Raw genomic sequence first — 17,251 nt, forward strand, 5'->3', positions numbered from 1 at the left:
CGGTTTGTATACTACCTCATTAATCAGTGTTTGGTATATTTTCATTCTTGCAGCTTATGTCTTACAGAAATAAATTCTTCCGAAAGTGACGCCTTTGATGCCATCAATCCTATTTGTAAGTATTATTACATAATTATATTTATTGTTTTGAATATATTTAGACAATAGTTTTTTATTTATTCGTTATTGTTACTTACGTTTCTCTTTTTCTTATAGCCTCTTCGGCTCACACGTTTGATAATCAAACGTAAAAAGGTATGCTTTTTATTTAAAATAAATTAAACTTCTTGATGTATGGTGGATTCGAACCTCCTGTTGCGAGAAGGCTCGATCACCGGTCGAATGCGCTAAGCATATGCCACAGCACTGACGGATGTAAGATCACCATTGTTTAATGTAAGAATGAGTAATAACTTGCATTTATTTATTTTTGTCATTCACCTATTTTAGCGAGAATTGAAGTTATCGACTTGACGGTGGAAGAAGAAGAAAAAAAGATTGCGGTGCAAGAAGAATCATTGCGAGAAGAAAAGTTTGATGCAGCGTCGGGGACTTCTGCCCCTAAGAGACCAAGAATTGTTTACACACCATATGTAAATAAAAGGCAAAAAAATTCTGAAACTCATGTGCAAGAAGAATACGAGGACGATGAGGATGATGATGAAGACGTAGAATCAGGTAATAACATATTTTTGTTTGTTTGTTTCAACACTTAATAACAGCCGTAACGTTATGATTTTCATATTTTCACACACAGATCCATGGACACCTCTTGCTAGCCCACTAAGTCCTTATACCAGTCCATCAGAACCAAATCCTTCTGCTATTAATTTTAATTTATCTGAAGGTTAGTGATCCATTTATTTAATTGATTATGACAATATAATAAACATAATTACTGTTGAATGAAAACAAATGAATATTATTTTATTGTTAAGTATTATTTATATATTTATTAGTCAATACTAAACAATATTTTGATTTCTTTTTATTACAGATCCATGGTGTGAACAAGATGCTTTCAACAGCGGTCATCATGAATCAACTCAGGGAGGTGCACATCAGCCGATTTATCCCTTTCAAGCACCCGTAGAAGAAGAAGAAGAAGAAGAAGAAGAAGAAGAAGACCCGGAAGACGCCGAAAGACCCCAGCGCCCACAGCAGAATCAGGAGCCCGGTAGCGTCAGCAAACACAGCAATATCAAAAACTTTTACGAGTCGCCTGCTTATTGTCTGATTCGTGAATATCTGGACAGATATGAGGTAAAAATTAATGCTCTATCGGATTCTATTGGTCAGCAGCAGCGTGCGATAGAAAATGTCAAGGATTTCTTGTCTGAGCAACAGCGACGTATGGATGAAAAAATTGGGGAGCTTCAACAATTGATGGGTAAAAGTGAACAGGGGCATCGGTTAATAACGAAACTACTCATTTTTATTAGGCATTCATTGATGGATGAATAATTCCTAAAAGAAATATTCTCATCATCTGTACGATCGTTCATCATTGTACTACTTAAAAGTCCATATTTTATACTCTGATAAATGCTATACTTGTCTTACGTTTCTAATTTTAATCGACTTTAGTTGTTTAGTGTTTTAACTTTAGATGTTGCTCTATATTCAATTTGTACTCCTTTGGCTTTCTTTTTATTACCAACTTAGTCATTTGTTTAGTGTTTGAGCTTTTAAAATTGATGTAATGCAAATGTATTTTGATTCAACTTTACATTTTGATGTACTTTAAATTGATTTAACTGATAGTGTTTTAACATTTGATGTAATACAAAATCATTTTCAAGTTTTATTCTGCTAACATTTTGATGTACTCCAAATTGTCTTAAATGTTTAACTGTTGATCTATATTAAATGTTTATTCAATTGTGATTGTTTTATTGTGAACTTACTCATTTGTTTAGTGTATGAGTTTAAATTTGATGTAATACCGATGTATTTTAATTCAGTTTAACATTTTGATGAACTTTAAATTGACTCAGCTGTTTAGTGTTTTAACTTTTACTGTTGATCTATATTAAATTTGTATTCCTTGGACTTTGTTTTTATTGTGAACTTAGTGTTTGAACTTTTAAAATTGATGTAATAAAATATTTCATTGTGTTTTATTCTAGCTAATCATATACATTACTTCATAATTGTATTACTATTATTGACACACATCCAATTCTAATAACATGGTTAAATATGTATAAATAAAGATTGAATTGTATAAACACAGTAAATATTAATCCTAAAATAAACAACAAATATAAATAAAATAGATAAAATGAAAACTTAAGCAATCAAATAAACGATAAATGTAAATAAAACAATAAATAAAATACAGAAGAAAAAAGTTAAACAATAAAATAAATCTAATAACAAAACAAAATAATTCTAAAATAACCAATAAAACTAATTTAAACATAAAAGTCTGAAATAAAATAAACATTAGCAAAAATATTTGTAAAATAATAATAAAATAAATCAAAAATTACAATGGATGATGAAAATCGTACAGATGATACATACAATATTCAACCAGACCAAACTCTATCTGTTAGACTGCAAAGAGGTGTCGAAATGGATGCAGACAGAGATGAAGATATATTTTCATCTCTTCAGTATATGATAGATATGTATCCAAATTCTAGAGACATAACATTTAACAATATTCCTATTTCACAAATTACAAATCTGGATGATTTGGAAATGTATATAGAACAGGAATTGAATTTAAATTTGCCTGAAGATGTTGAATCTTTTTTAAACAGTGAACAGAGCGGTGGTGCAGTCACTCAGGAAACTAGTGCTTCTGCTACTGTTAACAGCCAACTGACAGATGATGGTTTTGATGATGATGATGACGACGACAGTCATTCAACTAGCCATGCAACACACGGTAGGACTGATATTGAATCAACACACCAGTCAAATGTCGATGATGAACAACCATCAACCTCAAATGTTGCGGAGCCTTTAAGGCATAGGCCAACAAGACAGATAGACATTGAAACATTGTTGAGAGATGGCGGTAATGTAAACGAATATCATGTTTTACCAAGGCCTCGTTTCAATAGTGTATCGTTGCGTAGGACATTGAATATGAATGAAATAAGATCTCAGGATTTAGCATCGTACCACATACGTTTACACGATACCATGGATGACATTGTGTCATTCGCTAGACAGATTGGCGGTGATGGTAGCGTCATCAATTTATGCCTTCGAACACCGACCCTGAAATCGGATGTAAATGCAGTTTTAACACAGGCTAATAATTACGACGTTAATCTTTTTACAGATCAAATTGCAAAAATTTTGCAGAGCGATGATCGGATATCAGCTAATGAAACTGTTGAGATTGAAGCAGAGGTTGTAATGAACAGACTAGGAGGAGGTCGCCGTAAACTTACGGATTTGGCGTTTGATCAGGTAATCAAAAGAAAAAAGACGAGCTTGTTTATACCTACAAATATTTCAAACAAATTATGTTTCTCTATCTGTATAGCTCATTTTATAGACCCTCAATTACCAGAGTGTGAATTAGAAAACCGTGCATCAATCATACACAATAAAGTGGGTCTTGCTATCCAAGACAAGGTCGGTTTTCACGACATAGCAAAATTTGAAAACATGCTAGACATCAAAATTGTTGTTTTTTATAGGACAAACACCGGTGTGTTACAAACATACGTAAATAACAACGAGCCTCACGACAAAACGGTGTACCTTTATTTACAAGACGAACATTACTACATGATTCTCAATCTGAAATCATTCATAGGTGCTTCCTATGTATGTGAATTCTGCTATAAAGGGTTTGATGACCTTAGGCTACACCAATGTAAACACGTCTGTAACGTCTGCTTCGACAGCGAATGTTACAAGCAACCTAAAAAAATCATTCATTGTACCGATTGTTTACGCTACTGCAAATCGTCTTACTGCTACCAAGCTCATAAGAAACCTATGCTTCAAGGAGAAAAAGTACCTTGCGACGTTATAAAATACTGTAGGAAATGCAATAGACGGTACGAAAAGAAAAAGTCTAAACACATATGTGCACCAAACCGCTGTGGTGCATGTCGTGAAGATCTTGTCCCTGGTGGAGAACACGAGTGTTTCATTAAGACAGTACCACTCAAGGACCCTCAGAATAAATACATCTTTTACGATTTCGAGACTCGTTATGAAAATGGGAGACACGTAGCAAATTTTGTCTGCGCAATAACATTTTCTGGTGAAAGATTTGTAGCCGGGGGGTCTGAGTGTGTGAAAAAAATGATCGATTATTTCAGAAATCCCAAATACGAAGGCTATTGTTTCATAGCTCATAACGCATCCGGATTTGACTCCTTTCTAATTCTTGAATATTTTTGTAAAGCAGGTCTTCAAATGAACATCATCATGAAAGGTTGTAAATTAATCTTCATGTTCGATGTTTCATTTAAGCAACGCTACATAGATAGCATATCCTTCATACCGATGGCTCTGTCTAAGATGCCGGCAGCATTAAATCTCACCACAACAGAAAAAGGCTACTTTCCGCATCATTTCAATAGATTAGAAAATGAGAACTACATAGGACCTTATCCTGACAAAAAGTATTATGGTTACGAAAACCTATCGGAAAAAGATCAGGCAAAGTTCGATGCGTGGTACGCTACTACTACAGGGGAGGTTTTCGACTTCAAGGAACAGTTGTGCCAATATGGTGTAAATGATGTTGTCTTGCTCCGTGAAGCATGCATGACATACAGAGAATCGTTCATAGAGTGTACACAAATCGATCCATTTAGTTACACAACTCTTCCTAGTTGTTGTATGGGAATTTTCAAGACACACTATCTGAAAGACCACACTATTGCTCTAACCCATGAAAATGCCTACATTCGGCAAAATAAGACATTCTCGAGTGTCTCGATTGAATGGTTGGAGTATTTAAAAAAGACTAGAAACGTTGACATTCATCATGCTCTGAATCATGGTGAAATGCAAATTGGTAAATACTTTTTAGACGGCTACTACGAACAGGGCGATTCAAGGTATGGCCTTGATTTTTTGGGGTGTCTATTTCACGCTCACCAATGCCGTTATGAGCCTCACAAACTCCACCCCATGTCGGGTGTACCCTTTGGTGTTCTCAGACGTCAAGTTGACGAAAAAATTGAAATTCTACAAAACGCTTATGGCTTGAAAGTAGAGATTATCTGGGAATGCGAATGGTCTAAAATGAAACAAACAGACCCTTCAGTGATAGAATTTATGAGCACTTATTCGGCGCCTGAAAGACTGAAACCCAGAGATGCGCTTTTCGGAGGTCGTACCAATGCTTATAAGTTGTATCACAAAGTGGGGGAGGGGGAGACCATTTCTTATTTGGATTTTACGTCGCTCTATCCCTTTATTATGAGTACAAAGACGTATCCAATAGGTCATCCCGAAATAATTTTCAACGACTTTCAGCCGATCGAAAATTATTACGGTCTTATTAAGGCAACTGTGTATCCGCCCCGAAAATTACTACATCCGGTCCTCCCTTACAGATGCGGCGGTAAACTCATGTTCCCGTTATGCAGAACATGCGCACACGCTGAAAACCAAACATCAAGATGTAATCATACGGATGATGAGAGGGCACTTAGTGGGTGTTGGGTCAGTGTTGAACTTTTAAAAGCGATTGAGAAAGGGTATGTCGTGGTCAAAGTCGACGAAGTTTGGCATTTTCCTGAAAGGTCAGACAAGTTGTTTAGCGAATACGTTAAAACGTTTTTACGTTTAAAACAACAAGCATCCGGATACCCTTCAAATGTTACCACTGATTCTGAAAAAGAGACATACATTCGCAAATACTATGAGAGAGAGGGGATTCAACTTGACCCTTCACAGATCACTCATAACCCGGCCCAAAGGGCTATAAACAAGCTAATTTTAAATGCCGTTTGGGGACGTTTCGCGATGGAGTCTCAGCATTCTGTTACGCAACTTGTACGAGACCCTGAAGAATTCACCACGATTGTTTTCGGTAAAACTGATGCATTGAAATATTTTACTTTCATCTCAGATGATGTAGCGTTAGTCCAATTTCACCCTACCGAAGATAGTCATCACATTATTCGTGACATTAACGTATTCGTAGGAGCGTACACAACTTCGTGGGCGAGGTTAGAATTGTACAAATTGATGGATAAACTTGGCGATCGTTTATTATACTCTGACACAGATAGTGTTATTTTTGTATCCAAGGCCGGTGACTGGATGCCACCTCTGGGTGATTATTTGGGCGACTTGACAGATGAAATAGGCGATGGTGATTATATTACCGAGTTTTGTTCCAGCGGACCAAAGTCCTATGGTTACCGTACCGCTTCCGGTAAAGTCTGTATGAAAGCTAAGGGTATAACTCTGAATGCTAAAAATTCCCAAACGATAAGATTAGACACATTGATTGGTCTGGTTGATGGGTATGTTACATCAGGCGATGACTCTAGATACATTTTAGCTCAAGCTGACAACATTGTCAGGAATAAAAAACACCTCACACTCCACAACAAATCAGTCGTTAAAAAGTTCAAGGTGGTGTATAACAAGCGAAGACTTTTACCCGACTACACAACTCTGCCTTATGGCTTTTAATTCAATGTATAGAGGAATGCGTGAAATGGTTGATTTTGATTTCAGGCTTCAACATCCGTTTTCATGTGTCATAAGCGGACCATCCAATTCTGGAAAGTCCTTTTTTGTAAAAATGCTATTGGAAAATGCTGTAAATATGATTTCTAAAAAAATTGATAATGTTGTTTTCCTGTATGACTGTTGGCAACCTTTGTATGACGAATTGCTTAAATTGTATGACATTAAATTCATTGAAGGTATACCTCAGAGTCTGAATGATGATCATCTACTACCCCGTGATAAAACAAACTTGTTGATTATCGACGATATGATGAAAGAAGCAAGCGGTAATTCCGAAATTGAAAAAGTCTTCACGCAATACGTTCATCATCGTAATCTCTCTGCAATTCTTATCGTGCAAAATTTGTTTGTTCAAGGTAAATCCAGCAGAACCATCAGTTTGAACACAAATTATTTAATATTGTTTAAAAACCCCCGTGATGCTAATCAAGTAGCGGTGTTGGGGCGTCAAATGTATCCTGGTAACACAAAATATTTTATGGAATGTTATCAAGATGCCGTCAAGAGTCCTTTCGGGTATCTCATGATCGACTATAAAGCTAAAACACCTGAACAATTTCGACTCAGAACAGGATTGTTTTCAGATCGTCAGGTGGTCTATCTCCAGAAAAAAAGAAGATCGTGATAAGGAACCATGTCCGCGAGACTATGTAAACATTTACCTGTATTAAAAATGTTACATAAATCTACTGCTAAACAAAGACGACTTATTCTCCAGTCAGCATCTGACGATCTCATTTTAGCTCTCTGCGAACTCGCTCTCAACATCCTACACGGAGTTATACCGATCAACAACCAACAATACAGAAAATTGAAAAAGAAGAGGGCGGCGATAAAATTCCTCGCTAATAAAAAAATCAATATTGCAGCTAAGAAAAAGGTCTTTAATCAGACTGGCGGGTTTCTTTTACCGCTCCTAAGCGTCGCTATACCATTTATTTCAAGTTTGATCGGTTCTAGACAGGGCTGAAGGATGGAGTATGCAGAGAAAATGTATCTCGTACCACAGAATCAGCTGGACAAAATACAATCAACAAGCGCTCGTGAAAATATTCAACAGGTTGTAGAGAACGATCTTGATACGGCTATTAGAAATATTTTACTCAGGACTGATTTGGATCAACGTGAAAAAGTTAAACTTTACTCAAACATCTTAACCAGATATTTAACAATTGTTAAACTAGGCGATCGTGAGAGTAGTGTTTTAACGCTATCGCTACCAAACCCTGAAGACGATCATAAAGTTAACTCTGACGAAACACATGCTGAAGACAAGTCAAAAGATGATGTGACGTCTGAAGTTCTAAAGAACGTTCCGACAAAACGTGTGAAAAACAGCAAGTATATATTAGACAAAATGTCTAAAGCTAAAGATCTCAGCTCCTGGTCCGAGTCTGGTGAGTTTGTGTTTAAGGGTAAAACCATACCTGGTTCACACATGCTCGATTTAATAAACAACGTTACAGCTCCGCAACAAGTACGAGATGACCGAAGACCTAAAGGATGGACGGAGTTTCTTCAAGCATGCGCAGAATTAAACATACCTTTTTCGACTGTACCAAACCAACAAGTTCGGAGTAAGATTATTAGTTTAAAAAACAACCCTATTGACGATGATCAGGAGATTCTGTCTACTAAAAAAACTACGCGTAAAAAGAGAAAAAATCAGCAAAGGACACAACTACTAGAAGAGGAGATGTTTGTTTCACCTACTCGTGATAAGAGTCGATGGATGCATTTTTAATGTCAACATGTTTCATGTTTTTTATGTTTTGTGTATCACTATCTTTAAATAAAATTCAACAAACAGATGATGATTGTAAGGTTTTTTTTTTTTATTACTCATTAAATTCATTTATACATCATGGAAGAAATACAGGTCTGAACACAATGGTTACACAAATACATGTTATCACTGCAAACATTAGCTTTTAGTTTTTTCACAAAAAGTTCTACCATTTTGTCATTTTTAACATAATTTTCACTATACAGATTCATCACATAGTTGTAGTCACGACCCATAGACATATGATACAAGAAAAAAACACAGTGCTGACCACACACATTTGACATAAAATCCTGGACACATTTTGTAGAATATCTTGTCACTGTACTATTTCTCATTAAAAAGTTTTTAATAGCTATTGGAAATCCATCACTGTCCGGTTTGTTACCGAAACTGTCAAAGAAACATCCGACACCATCTTCCGATAAATAAACGGCTAGCCAGTGTTCCCCTGGTAGTTCTGAAGGGTGTGTGTTAATAATCACCATCGATGGTAAGTTTGTTAACGGTCTTTCAGGTAGTTGATCAGATGCCAGAGTTCCGAGAAAATGGGTGTTACATGTAATTTTGTCCATGATAGCGTTTAGCTGAATGGTGTTCATTTCCGATTAATAGTAATCAACCAGAATCTGTCTTCGGTTAGACACCTCAATGATACTGTCAAACACTGAGTAGATGATGAGGTTTATGGTATTTGGCAATGGCTGTCTGAAACGGGCTTCGAGTCTGATATTTCCAGACTTTATGAGAGAAACGTGTTGACCGCAGTCTTCGTCCGGTGTAAGGTTGAATGCATAAAGAGAATAACCCCTGGCAAATTCAGATCTGCTGATAGACAGTGCATGATTTTTAAGATGTCTGCCGGTAGCTGTTACGAGTTGATAAAATTCTCGTACCACTGAGCCGTCTGTAAAATTTGGCTGTAGAGGTTTAGCAGGAATTTGTTGTCCGTCGACGTAGATGGCTAGGAACTCCAAATCGTAATGTTTGAACGCAAATGGGTTTTTATCATAAGAACCGGTAAATGCATCGTTATCGGTCATCCCCAAGACAATTGATTTCGGTAAAGTCCCCAAAAATAGATTTTCCTGATTTGAAACTCGTGCTCCTTCTGGTATGGAGAAATTTTTCAGACATACCCTGTCAATCGGGTACTTTGCGTTGGTGGATAGCAAAGCCTGAGCATGGGCCAGTCGAACGTTCGGTGCGACTGATACTTTCTTGACAAATAGCGATGCAGACACAATTTTTAATTTATATGCTACGTCATCACTCCTCATCAGACAGAACTCGTCTTTACCTCTGATCATACGAATTTTTATATCGACGCCATTGAGCATTAATTTTTCTTGAAAGAAAATATCGCTGTGAATAGGCCCCATCAGATCAACAATCTTACTCCTGCTTGTGTATGTTGACCTTTTCAGTAGACCCTGATTATTGCCTAAGGGGTCTTTGACATCCATATGACCAGCCGTGTCTTTGAAGAAGAGACCGGCGCTGAATGTTGATTCCAACGTGTCTTTGTCGTAGTTGATGAGACTCTCGATGATACATCGGTACGGGTGGGTGCTTGAGCTTTGAGAGATTAGTCGATCTCCAAGACTCACGTCGACTTGTGAGAAAATGGTGGCGGCGGGGTAATTGATTAAACCGACTTTTGCAGGATCTGCTATTTCACCACCATTAGGCTTTGTGATTTTAAGTCTCAGATGCAACAATGTGTTATTTAGATCGATGTATTCCTCACCGGAGCCTGCTATAAAAAACTCCAAAGGTGACGAATCCGAGATGGCTGATAGAGGAGGTACCTCAACATACGTATTTTTTTCTATAGCCGTCTGTGTTAAAGGTACTGTAAATAAGTCAAGCTCTGACTTAATACACTCTCCGGACATACGATGGAGTAGAGCCATGTTAGAAAATGGTGTTTATGTTTCTCTTAGCGAAGGTATTCCGTCTTACAGTCTTCTTACGCTTCCTGCGTGTGAGTGAAGTTTTCTTGACAGTGGGCTTTTTCTTTATAGCACGACCACGCCTCCTGACCCCTGGTGGTTTAGACATTCTCTTACGGGCCATGACCATAAGACCTGAACCATCTTGTTGTCTCTCGTCACGATTTCTTGAAAGCACGTTTGAAATTACGTCCGATGCTATGTTTTTTGCAGCCGATTTCAAGTGAGGCTTGGCGATGTTGAACCCTTTTTTTATCAATGGTACAGCCATTCTAAACAGACCTCTAAATAACCCTCCCAGACCTGATCCGTACATGACACCACCGCCTGCATAGCCCGGGAGGCCTCCCCCAGCTTGATTTTGGTAGTAGTTGACATAATCGCTGATTTCACCTTGATGTGTATTGTAATAAGGCATTTTTAAAGAGACGTCTGTTTCACCGGTCTAAAATGTAGCTTCACAATAACTTTACCGTACGCAAATCTTACCTCTCGGTTTTGATCGTCTTTTATTTCTACGTTTATGTCCGTGATGATCGATTTGTTGACCGATGCGTAATGCGGTTTGTCGTATCTGACACTGACGATATCGTTGTTTTCACCGGTTATATGTACGCATCTTAAAAGTGGTACATATGAATCACCGACTGATTGGTAGTCGATGATATCGGTGTAGACATATAATGTGTAGAATCCACCTTTGATGTCGGCTTGATGAGGTGCATATGTGCTGACGGTCCTGGTAAAATCAGCTTTTTCATGGTAGGCCGTTTGACCTAGTCCCTCTTCAGGTCTCACTCCTAATATAGCTCCTAGTTTCTCATAGAAACCTATAAAAATGTTAGGTTTTGCAACCAGATTAATTTTATTTTTTAATTCATCGTAAAACAATATCCCTGATGGTTTGATTGCATCGTTTATCATTTTGATCACAGCCGGTATATCCTTATAGTATCCTCCGGGTATTTGATATCGCCTGGAAACATAGAAACCATGTAGATCTGATTGTACATTTGCTACTAGTTTTTTTTTCTTCTCTTCATTATCATGGTCAGGGTACATGTTTAGGTTGAAGATACCATCATCGTCTGTAATATTATACCAACTTCTAGGATATTCAATTTCAGCGAGCGCTACTTCCCATTCCCCTTTCAGGTGTATAGTTTTAGACAAATTAGTCTTATAACTAGATATACGATTTTCTGGATAAACGGATAAAGAAGCGTTACACGGGAGCGTAACGTAGAACCCGTTGTTGTCCATAGCTTGATTTGTATAATAATAAATAGCCATGAAAGGAAATGTGAAATTTAAGGTTTTTGCAAGTCTACCAGGGTTTTTTTGTCGATATAGCTATTAAATTTCGATGGCCATCCTAACCATTTCACTAAAACAAGTGTAGACCTCCCTTGCTTTTTCTCGCCTAAAATCTTTTCCACTTTGAACGATTTGTTTTTATTTACAAATATTTTCTGTATCTCTTGCTCATAAAAAACTCCATCGATAACATCTCCGTCATAATCTTTGAGCTTGTAGACGGGTGGTTGGCGTGGAATACATTCAGAAACGGTAAAAAATTCTTCGGTATAGTTTTGTTCGTAACCTTTGGCAAAGGGGCCTCTCACTTTAGAAATCCTAACCACGTCACCGACTTTAAATTTGAACACTGGTTTCTGAATCTTTATGTTACCGTAAGAGTTTTGAAACACCGTAGCTTCATTTTCTTTACAGACGTCAATGGGTCTCATCTTAATAGTCTTGTGATAACTGTTGTTGTATCCTGTCATAAGGTCTTGTAAGACATCGATGTAACGCCGTGAATTAGTGGCCGTTAGAAATCGCCACATTCTACTTTTTAATGTTCTATTAAATCGCTCCACAACGCTTGCCTTTAAATCAGTAGCCGTAGCAAAATGAATAATATCATATTTTTTCATAAGATCTTGAAAATGTTTGTTGAAAAATTCCTTTCCCTGATCAGTCTGTAATTTCCGTGGGACACGACCCTCTTCGAGTATAGACTCGAACGCTTTAGTAACTTCGACTCCACTCTTATTCTTCAACACCCGACTCCATGCATACTTGCTGAATACATCGATACAAGTTAGCATAAATTTATTACCGTCGTTTTCCGTAGAATAGGCCGTCATATCAACGAGATCGGCTTGAAATTGGGTATCCATACCATATACCACAACTCTATTTCGTTTGTATTTTATGGGTGCTGTTTTATGTAAAGTGTAAGCGTCTTCCCCGGCCAACCATCCCGATACCTGTTTATCGCTTAGACGGACTCCTGTTTCCTTAAACACAGCATCTTTTAAACGTTTTTTACCACCTAAAGCACCGGGGCTTGATGGGTCGTAATAAACTTTCTTCATTATATCAGACATGGTCCTGTTTCGATGGTTGTCAAAGAATAATGCAAAACATTGTTTGTACGAATCTTTTTTTATTTAAAGCGAGGAAACATTCATGCCATCAATCAGAAAATGGTTACATACGGTCAAGGTAAGAAAGAAATTGGACACACGATGACATGTTTTTATCTAAAATGTAAGTGACCATAGATTCAACAATTTCAGATATATCATCATCATCATTTTTTGCAATCAACGAAATGCATACATCTGTTACATAGGTAGACATACAGAGAACATCACCGACTCCAAACTGATCAGATACTTCAGACATAGCATCTAAAACTCTTTTAATCATAATAGAACATGGTTCGTTAGCATTAATACAAACATCAATCATATTGTCCCATGAGTTATTCATACTTCTAATAACATTCATTTCTTTTTTAAAATTCATCACACGTTTGGATTGTGATAAACGATCATCATTCGTGGAATCATTAATGACTTTACATAAAAGGCCATTTAACTGATTTTTATAGTACTCTAATAAAAAGTTTTCAAGTATCTTGCTAGGTTTACATGTGTTCCCCATTGTGGTGTTTTCAGCTGGTTTGAGGTCTAGCCACTGCGGTGCCAGAAATCGACAGCGTCACTGACGATTTTCTCACAGGAGTCGTCCAGAATCTTGGTTCTGATGTCTTCCAGTCTTGCAACGATGAATGGTTCGCTCCTCAATTCGTGTAGAATACCCAGGGCTGTTCCGTGGATCGTCTGAGGTTGTGACTTTAAGCCAACACGCAGCATAGCCTGTGACACAGCAGTGTGAAACTCAGGTTTGATCAGTTTATTGACGAGTGTTGCAAAGTGAGAGTCGAAGTAGAATGCTGAGGGTTCAAACAGACAGGAGTGTTGCAGCTGGCTGGGGTGGTCGATAGCACAACCCTCACATTCCTTTTTCAGCTGAGCGTTGATGATGTGTTGCATGAGCACAGCGATCAGCGCTTTTATGATCTTGAAACCGGAACTGCAGAAACATCCATCTGTGACGTCAAACTTTGTATCGTCATCTTTTTTGTACTTGTTGGTCAGGTATGTCAGGTTACGGTATCCTAGTTCGGTGCAAAATTTATCCAACCAGTTTTTTTCATCGTTGTCCGGTTCAGAAGATTTGAATAGCTCAAAGCATGGTAAGTCGCGATCTAATGCAGAAGTTCCGAATTTCGGAAAGCATGGCAAAGCGTTTTCATCAGGAGGAATTGCTTTGATATCCTCAGGCTTGAAGATACCAAATTCTGAAGAGAGTTGTTGAGACATGTTGTAGTACTGTGGTGAACAGTTGTTGATTATGGGTTTTTATGTTCGTAGTAGATGGGCGGAGACAGTTGGGAGTGTTCCCTCCCTCGTCGCACAGACCTCTGGGGGTGAAACAGCTGAACTTTAATATCCTTGTATCGATCATTCATGTCACACCATTTGAACAATTGGTTTATGGTGCCAAAAATTTCAGACAGCTTGTTGACGTCTTGCCAGAGGATGGGGAGCAACATTTCATATCGCTCGTTATGCTCATCAGTATGTATTATACCAGAACGCTCACGAAGCTTTGTCTTGTCATCGCACAAGAATATGAAAATACAGTCTTTAGGATTCTTTTCACAGTTGTTTCCAACCACTCGAAATCGATTGTTCGGTTTTTCAGAATCCCACTCGGCGATAAACAACGGCTCCTGTTTAGAATTCTGGATATCCGGCCAGACATGATTGTAGAATAAGAACCAGTCTTTAACTGGTAAGATCAGACAGGGGTCATCCAGACTGTGCGGCTCTCCAGATTCCGTTGTGTACAAGGTAACAACCCGCTGTTTTTTGTCAAATAGGTAATGACAAATGCGTTCGCTAGGCATAGCAAACTCTTTTTTCATGTAACGTTTATTCTCATGAAGAAAATTTGTTAGCTTCAGGTTGGTGATCCTTTTTCTAGGAGCCATCGTCAGCCTTCTCAGCATATGGTCTTCCCAATTTTCCTCCATAGCGATAGGATTACCGTTTAAGTCTGTATTGAGATCGTCGGTCCAAATCTGACCCGGTGTGCTAGTGTTTACTTGAAAGGCAGCCATGACTTTGACATAACACTCAAACTATTTCTTCCTCTATATATACATATACACATGTATGTTGATACCATCTGTAGTGACACACCCGAACTCTATCAGTTATATGTTGCGTCAATACTTTCTTATCAATATTTAACATTAGTTCAAATAACAACTTATCATTCTATCAGCCTGATGTATCTGCCAGGGCGTTGTCTAACGGTCAACATTTTTTCCTTATCACCTAACAAAATATAGTATTTAGTGGGAGACACCCAACATATACAATCAGATATACATAATCTACAGTTGATACAAATCTATCTTTTACAAACAGTTGATGGGTGTTGTCTAACGTTTTCCTTATCACATACAGTCAGTATGTTCATACCACCATGGAGACAACATCATATGGGTAAGTGATGCATTTAGTATAATTTATTAAATATATTATAATATAATAATTAAATAATGAATTTAATAACAGTAATTTAATTACCGTTATTATTATAATATTAATTTTATTTCAGATTGATTAGAATTTAATTACCAATATTTTCATTACCTGGAAATAACCTATTATTTTATATTAAAACGATAAAAATCTAATTACCGGATCTATTATTTTATATTAAACCGATAAAAATCTAATTACCGGAATCAATAATTTAATTAGTCTGATAAAAATCTAATTACCGGAATTATTATTTTATATTAAACCGATAAGAATCTAATTACCGGAACTATAAAGTTTATATAAAAGGGGCGGGGCTTAGACCGGAAGTCCCGCCTTAGTGGGCGGGGCTACAATCCATCAAACTTTTTGACAGGTGGTACCCTATAAATCTCTCTTATATATATACATATATATACATATATATATATATATATATATATATATATATATATATATATATATACATATATATACATATATATATATATATATATACATATATATACATATATATATATATATATATATATATATACATACATACATATATAAATACACATACATATATATATATATATATATATATATATATATATATATATATATATATATACATATATACATACACACACACACACACACACACACACACACACACACACACACACACATACTATCACTGGCCACTTTTTAAGGTACAACTACCAAGTTGGACCCCCTTTTGCTTTCAGAAATCCTACGTTGAATAGGTTCAACAAACTGGAAATATTCCTCAGAGATTTTAATCCATTTTGACATGATAGCATCACGCACTTGCTGTAGATTTGTCGGTGGCACATAAATGATGCAAATCTCCCGGTCCAGCACATCCCAAAGGTGCTCTATTGGATTGATATCTGGTGACTGTGAAGGCCATTTGAGTACAGTGAACTCATTGTCATGTTTAAGAAACCAGTCTGAGATGAGTCATGCTGTGGTATTAAGGGATAGACATGGTCAGCAACAATACTCAGGTAGGCTGTGGAGTTGACATAATGCTCAATTGGTACTAATGGGCCCAAAGTGTGCCAAAAAAAAAAATTCCCCACACCATCACACCACCACCACCAGCCTGAACCGTTGATACAGGCAGGATTGGTCGATGCTTTCATGTTGTTGTTGCCAAATTCTGACCCTACCATCTGAATGTTACAACAGAAATGGAGACTCATCAGACCAGGCAACATTTCTCCTATCTTCTATTGTCCAATTTTGTTTAGCCTTTGTGAATTGTAGCCTCAGTTTCCTGTTCTTAGCTGACAGAAATGGAACCCGGTGTGGTCTTCTGCTGCTGTAGCCCATCTGCCTCAAGGTTGGACGTGTTGTGTGTTCAGAGATGCTCTTCTACATACCTCGGTTGTAACGAGTGATTATTTGAGTTACTGTTGCCTTTTAATCAGCTGGAACCAGTCTGACCATTCTCCTTTGACCTCTGGCATCAACAAGGCATTTGCACCAACAGAACTGCCACTCACTAGATATTTTCTCTTTTTCTAATCATTCTCTGTAAACCCTGGAGATGGTTGTGCATGAAAATCCCAGAATATCAACAATTTCTGAAATACTCAGACCAGCCCGTCTGGCACCAACAACCATGCCACGTTCAAAGTTACGTAAATCACCTTTCTTCCCCATTCTGATGCTCAGTTTGAACTGCAGCAGATCATCTTGACCATGTCTACATGCCTAAATGCATTAAGTTGCTGCCATGTGATTGGCTGATTAGAAATGTGTGTTAACAAGCAGTTGGACAGGTGTATCTAATAAAGTGGCCGGTGAGTGTATATAATCATTTTATTTCCTCCCCTCATTTGATTTATTTATTCACATAATTTGGTTACTTGTTTATAAATGTTAGTTTA

The 17,251-nt window shown here is 37.3% G+C and overlaps 2 protein-coding genes across 2 annotated transcripts in view; one reads left to right on the forward strand and one right to left on the reverse strand.

Moving 5' to 3' along the window:
* nr1h5 (nuclear receptor subfamily 1, group H, member 5) overlaps nt 1–17,251 on the reverse strand; it is a 612,581-nt gene that overhangs the window by 261,352 nt on the left and 333,978 nt on the right. The window lies entirely within an intron of this gene.
* Nucleotides 462–7,498, forward strand: LOC147842585 (uncharacterized). Its single transcript, XM_087264025.1, has 3 exons — nt 462–847; nt 998–1,263; nt 2,772–7,498. The coding sequence occupies exons 1-3, from the start codon at nt 733–735 to the stop codon at nt 2,772–2,774; spliced, it is 384 nt and encodes a 127-aa protein (XP_087120151.1). The 5' UTR covers nt 462–732; the 3' UTR covers nt 2,775–7,498.

Source organism: Danio rerio, chromosome 8 (assembly GCF_052040795.2).
Source record: "Danio rerio strain M-AB ecotype USA chromosome 8, GRCz13ab, whole genome shotgun sequence".
NCBI lineage: Eukaryota > Metazoa > Chordata > Actinopteri > Cypriniformes > Danionidae > Danio > Danio rerio.